This window comes from Arachis ipaensis, chromosome B03 (genome assembly GCF_000816755.2).
Source record: "Arachis ipaensis cultivar K30076 chromosome B03, Araip1.1, whole genome shotgun sequence".
Lineage (NCBI taxonomy): Eukaryota > Viridiplantae > Streptophyta > Magnoliopsida > Fabales > Fabaceae > Arachis > Arachis ipaensis.
In genome coordinates, this window is record NC_029787.2 from 128074014 (window position 1) to 128080072 (window position 6059).

The following is a 6059-nucleotide window of genomic DNA, read 5'->3' on the forward strand; positions in this document are numbered from 1 at the left end:
ACGGTTACCTGCTGAAATCAAAGAAACGAAATTAGGATGCTAGGGGAAGATATTCACTGTATACAAATAATCATTTGGGTCTCTTAACTTCCCCAACATCTAATTCCGAGTTTTGTGTTCTTACTTATTTTAATTCTAAAAAACAATACAGGGAACTAGGAGCTGGGAGTGGTGAATTTATGATTCATGAATGGAAAATCAAATGAATCTTACCAGCTGGCGGGTACGAAGAGCAAGAAGTGACTTCCGAGCCAAGAATGCTGCCATTTCTACCAAGCCAGGTGCAACGACAAGCTACTGTCCCAAAACCGGAGAATTAAAAAAAAAAATCTGGAACAGTTCTTACACTGTTTATTTCAAATTACTAAATACACAAGTTTGGTTTAATCAAAGGAAATTGATGAAATCAAAATACAGAGATAGCGAAGACTTGCTCGAATTTATTACCAAGAACCCTAAGATAAGAGATTTGAGATGGATAGTGATTATTTTCAAATCGAAATCGTTATCGTAGCTATGTATTAAACCCTAATTGAATCACATTGTGCAAAGGGAAAAGGAAAGTAAAATGGAAATAAGGGAGAGTGTGGTACCAGCAGCGGTAACGTGGATTCCTTCTTCTCTGCAACTCTTTCAGGTTAGTGCTGTGTTGCGATTTCGTGGTTCAGAAATGGGAGATGCAAATTCGGGAATCAATTAATCAAAGATGCCAAACAGCCGATTAAGGCCATATTATTTTTGGGCCGCCGTGAACCGACATAATATGTTTTGGTCACATATATTTGGGCCTCGGTTCCTGCCCATATGTGTACCCATTACGTTTGGGCCTAAAAAGGGCCCAAAGAATGGGCAGAAACAGAAGCAGAGCAGTGAGATAGCGTGCACGTCACGCACCTAAGCACAGCCGTTTGGGTTGGGTTTCGCTGATCATCATCTACCACCTACTGCCGAGAACTCAAAAATATTCCTTAATCCCCTTTCTTCTTTGCTTCTTTCTCACTTCTTCTTCTGTTTTCAGATCAAGCTAACTTCAGGTGATTCATTCCTTCCCTTCTGTTCCCTTCCCTTTTCGTTTCTCTATTTCCTCGCTAATTCCAATTTGTTTGGTTCAATTCCCTAAATCCAATCTTCCCCGTCCATGCAACTGGACTGTACTATGATAGTGTTTCTGCCACCTAGGGAATCGGAATGCTTCGCACGCTTCCCTTTCTCCTAGGGTTTCGTCTAATTTTGATTCCAGCTAATCGTGGTTTACTCTTGTTACAGGGTGCAGTCAGGGTTGATCCTCTTGTCTAATAATCACAGCAATAGCAAAAAATGGTATGCTTTCTAATGTAATATTGCCACAAAGGATAATTTATATTGTTTAGCTCATTGATGATTTATCTCAGCTCCTTTTTTGCTGTTCTGATTGCGTGCAAAGATGTAGAATATGGATGTAGTGATGATGATGATGATATTATCTTGTGGTTTAATTTTAATTTATCTATCTACTGGGCTCTACACTTGTCACAGTTTTTTGATGGATATGGATATCATGGGACATCATTTGAGCAGACTTACCGATGTTACCCTGCTTCGTTTATTGAGAAGGTAGCATTAACTTTATGCATCCCTTGCTAAGTTTTTCTTGGCAATTAAATATGAGATTTCAATTCTAAGGATCACCAATCAAATTGGCTTAACCTGTAACAGCTAATGCATAGAGTTTGTAGGTATCTTAAAACAAATATTTCTTAAAGTAATCTTACTTTTTTTGGTTCTTTCTCTTTTTCTCCTATTAAACTTGCAGCCCCAACTCGAAAGTGGTGATAAAAGTAAGTTTCTGTGTCCATGCTTGATCTGATTGGAATATCATGTGTTGTTTGTTCCCTTTCTGAGATAAAAATCAAATTCTTTTCTTTTCTTTTGTGCTTCAGTTATAATGCCTCCATCAGCACTTGATCGTCTAGGTAAGTTATGTTACCTCTTTCAGTCTTTGTATATGTTGCGTAGTGTTTTTCCCCCCCACATGATTGATGAGTCTATTGTACTAATATCAATTTTAATTTGCAGCATCACTGCATATTGATTATCCAATGTTGTTTGAACTTCGGAATGATGCTGCTGAGCGGGTTTCTCACTGTGGAGTTTTGGAGTTCATAGCAGAAGAAGGCATGATATACATGCCATATTGGGTAGGCATTCAAAAGTAATTGTTAGTGAATATGCTTGTTAGCTTGTTCACTTGGTTGGTTCTACCTTGAATTTTAGTTCTTCTAGTAGATGATGCTTCTTCTAAGTTAGTTGATTTACAGATGATGGAGAACATGCTTCTACAAGAGGGGAGCATTGTAAGAGTGAAAAATGTGACCCTACCGAAGGGGACATATGTTAAGTTACAGCCTCACACAAAGGATTTCTTGGATATTTCTAATCCTAAAGCTATGTGAGTGGTTATTATGTTTTTGGATGTAAGATTAATATGGCTATACTATTACTTGATCAATGTGAGTGTCTATTGCAAGGGTGGAATTTTGGTATTTTGATAGTTTCATTACCAAGTAGCCATCAGAAGCTTTTGGTAGGAATTTTTTTATGTTTGGTGCAAAACTTCGGATTTGAAAATTGAGCTAGACCTCCCCCCCCCCCCCAACACAAACAAAAAAAAAAGATGGCATGTTAATCCATGTTTGGTGGTTGTTTATAAAGAGATAAAGTGAATCTTATTTGGTGGTCATATTGATATATCAGTGACTTCTCATTTCCTGATTTCAAGAACATTTGCATGTTTGGTGATTGATATCTATGTTCTTCATTTGTGTTATGTACTGAAATGTAAAAAGTGTGTGGGAACTAATAGTACTATATATAAAATGGCGTACAGCTTGATATTACTGTTTATTAAATTCCTGTAGACAAGTGGACCTAGGAAGTAATTATTGCTTGTTCCCTATGGTTTTGTATTGTTTTGTTTGTGTCTTCACATCGCCATTAGCTCTGTATTTCATTTCCATATTGGCTGGCATTAGATCTTCATGTAGATATCTGTACTTTTTAATGCAGATTAGAAACAACATTGAGGAATTTTTCCTGCTTGACCACCGGAGATAGCATTATGGTTGCTTACAACAACAAGAAGTATTACATAGATATTATAGAAACAAAGCCTGCCAATGCTATAAGCATCATTGAGACTGACTGTGAGGTGGACTTTGCTCCTCCTCTAGATTATAAGGAACCTGAAAAGCCCTCTCTACCAGCTTCTTCAGGCAAGGCAGCAGCTGCTGGTACGTAGCATGAACTTATTTGTGTGCTGTGTGCGTATGTGGGTTTTTGTTTTGTTTGTTTTGTTGTGGGGGGTGGAGGGGGTGTTGTTATGCCAGAGCATTTTTGTCTACTCTCTCTCTCCAGATTGATTTCCTCTATCACTGTGGCGGTCCACAATACTTTAGAAAAAAGTATTACAGAATTTTGTAACTTTGACAGAGGGTAATGTGGAAAATATTATTGTTTAAGTATCTTACCAAGACTTGGAAATTTTTTGGTAACAAATACTTGTTGAAGTTGAAGCTCGTGTTGTTTACATACATTGATGCTCCTCAATAGTCAAGATCACAGTATTAGTGCTTCTTCTGTTTTGAAGACTTCAACTTGTATTTATTTATTTATTTCTACAGTTGAAGAGACCCCTGCTGAGACTGAGCCCAAGTTTAACCCATTTTCTGGGGCTGGGAGACGCTTGGATGGAAAGCCATTGAACTATCAGCCTCCTCCAGTTTCTTCTTCGGGTTCTAAGGACAAGAAACCTGATGTTCCAAATGCTAATTCACAGTCGTCTGCAGCGTCTAGCTCACAAAGTAATGCTCGTCAAGCTCAGGGCAAGCTTGTGTTTGGGTCAAATGCAAACCGTACTAAAGATACGGGAAAAGTAATTCTGCAACTTATTGCTTATATTTCAAATTATATGCTATCTTCGAACTCATTGTGCCTTGTGTTCTTTGACGGACTGCTAAGTTCTACAATTTGTCTTTGCAGGCAAAACAGTCAAAAGAAGAGCCACCTAAAGAGAAAGAAGAAAATAAATTTCAGCCTTTCACTGGAAAGAAGTATTCTTTACGGGGTTAATTTATATAATATCATTGCTTTCATAACTTTATAATGTAATTTATTTCGTTCATCGGTGCAAGGATCCCGGTCTACTGCAGAACTATGTATTTTTCAGTGTAATATAAGCAGATTATAAGACCCAGTAGACGCTAGAAATTACTACAGTTTCCTTGATGGTTTGTGGATGAAAGTTCTTGACAACTGAAGAAAGTTTTCAATCATGTTGTGTGGGAGGTAACCGTGCTCGAATTATTTTGCTTTATGATATTAAAGAGGGGTGCGAGTAATTTAATTGGCTTCTTTCCAATTAGTGAACTGACTTCCATTTTTTATTCGTCAATTTATTTATTATATTTAGAGAAATTGAAGATATGATAACTAATTAGAATGATAAATAATAGGATCGTTTGGGCACAATATTATAGTACAAGTGATTTATAATTAGTTTTTAGGATTGGAAGAGAAATGTCATGCAGGATGCAACAGTATGCTTTCGACTTTAGTTGTTGAAAACAATTTAAGCCTTCTACTTCTAGCTGTTCAGCAGAATTAGCTTACAGTTTTTGTGCTGGCACCGATCTTGATTGGTACGAGGAAAGTAACCAAATTAAAGGCCAAAAATTAGTACTGTTTATATGACGAGATCAAAGCCGAACGAAGTCTATAAACAAAGTAGCTGCATTACAAGAGTGAGGTGGATTTGTTGGAAGTTGGAATCTAGCACTTGTAAGGAATCTATCTTCCTCTTTTTAAATTGTAATGCTACATCGATCCCAGAAAACTATTTTGACAATAGTGGCATTAATGAGTATATCATATCACTTTATTAAAATTTGAACTCTTTGGTATCTTTTCCTCTATAAATTAGAAACTTCAGATAAAAAATAAATAAATAAAAGTCGGAAATTTTTTTTATCGCTCTCCTTTCCCTTATAGATATTGGGGTAATTCAAACTTTTCCCTTTATAAAGGAAATATATCGTACTAACTATAAAAGGAAATATTTAAAACAACTAACTTCTCAAATCGCGAGGAAAGGTCTTGAATCAAATAAAGTAACCAGCTCTAGCATATTTTGTTACTATACTACCTCGTTACAATGTGGAATAATAAAATTGGATTTCAATTTACTAAACCAAGCAGCTAAATGACAAATATGAAAGACAATAGTAGTTTCATTGTGCGATAAATTAGTCATATCGAGAGAGGGATCATGCTTATTAACATGGTTTCTGTAACACATGAATGATGATATCTTAAACCGAATTATCATGATTAGATTAGATATTAGTGCCCCATTACTTAATTAGTTTATGTAACACAAACACGCATATGCAAATGCAGAGTGTTGTAGACATGTAATTCAGTAATTGAAGAACCGAATTGTCGTAAAGCAAGAATCTATTGAAAAAGTCAATGGCATCATACCCACATGGATTTTCTCTGTAACTAAGACTCCAGTGTCCCCACTCCGTCATCAAAATTATTAACATCTTTAATTAATTTTAACAGATACATACAAATAATTGAGAACCGCCACTTGGTGCACACATCCACTACCTTCTCTCTCTTCTTCTCTCTATCAATTGGTGCACCGATAAAGCAAGAACACGGTAAAGTTTCACACTTTTCCCCCATTTCCATTTGCTTCTCATCTGGGTCACACGGGAAAACAATTGAGATGGAAGACAGGGAGAATTGACTTGAACTGCAAGATAGTCCAAGGAGAAGAAGAACGACAAGATTGGATTTTTTTTGCAGTAGAGAATAGGAGTGGTTGTTGATGATGGAGTCTTCGAAGGCTCTGCGGTTCATAACACACCAATCGTTGTTCTCGACCGTTCGATCTGGAGACCTTGATGAGCTGAAGAAGCTGGTGGAGCAGCTGAGAAAGGAAGAGTCTTGTTCTTGTGCTTCAGATGCATCATCTTCATCGATTTCTGACGTGATGTCCCTTCAGAACGATGCTG

General features: G+C 36.9%; 3 protein-coding genes across 5 annotated transcripts in view; 2 read left to right on the plus strand and 1 right to left on the minus strand.

Moving 5' to 3' along the window:
- The window catches only part of LOC107631808 (NADH dehydrogenase [ubiquinone] iron-sulfur protein 8, mitochondrial), a 3445-nt gene extending 2696 nt beyond the window's left edge, over positions 1-749 (minus strand). Inside the window, exons 1-2 of one of the 2 annotated variants that reach the window (XM_016335366.2) lie at positions 594-749; positions 214-294 (exon numbers count right to left, since the gene is read on the minus strand). In XM_016335366.2, coding sequence (XP_016190852.1) covers positions 214-267 — 54 coding nt within the window. In that variant the 5' untranslated portion in view covers positions 268-294; positions 594-749. Of the gene's footprint in view, positions 1-213; positions 298-593 lie in introns of both variants that reach the window. The other variant, XM_016335365.2, reaches the window with a different exon arrangement.
- Positions 877-4399, plus strand: LOC107631807 (ubiquitin fusion degradation protein 1 homolog). Of its 2 annotated transcripts, none has more exons than XM_021119757.1 (10): positions 877-1034; positions 1267-1320; positions 1516-1593; positions 1793-1817; positions 1920-1952; positions 2056-2177; positions 2283-2428; positions 3046-3269; positions 3660-3910; positions 4018-4399. In XM_021119757.1, exons 2-10 carry the CDS (start codon positions 1318-1320, stop codon positions 4105-4107), a joined length of 972 nt encoding a protein of 323 aa, XP_020975416.1. In that variant the 5' UTR covers positions 877-1034; positions 1267-1317; the 3' UTR covers positions 4108-4399. The 2 variants fall into 2 exon arrangements, with proteins under 2 accessions (XP_020975416.1, XP_016190850.1); XM_016335364.2 differs by having other exon boundaries at positions 2298-2428.
- LOC107631806 (ankyrin repeat-containing protein At2g01680) overlaps positions 5598-6059 on the plus strand; it is a 5338-nt gene continuing 4876 nt past the window's right edge. The window contains exon 1 of the mRNA XM_021119758.1: positions 5598-6059. Within this exon, the coding sequence (XP_020975417.1) occupies positions 5873-6059 (187 nt within the window). The 5' untranslated portion in view covers positions 5598-5872.

What these genes read in the sequence shown, in the direction of transcription:
- LOC107631807 (XM_021119757.1), top strand. An exon ending in ACTCGAAAGTGGTGATAAAA is followed by an intron (nt 1,818 to 1,919) that starts GTAAGTTTCTGT and finishes TTTGTGCTTCAG; the next exon opens with TTATAATGCCTCCATCAGCA. An exon ending in TGATATACATGCCATATTGG is followed by an intron (nt 2,178 to 2,282) that starts GTAGGCATTCAA and finishes GCTTCTTCTAAG; the next exon opens with TTAGTTGATTTACAGATGAT.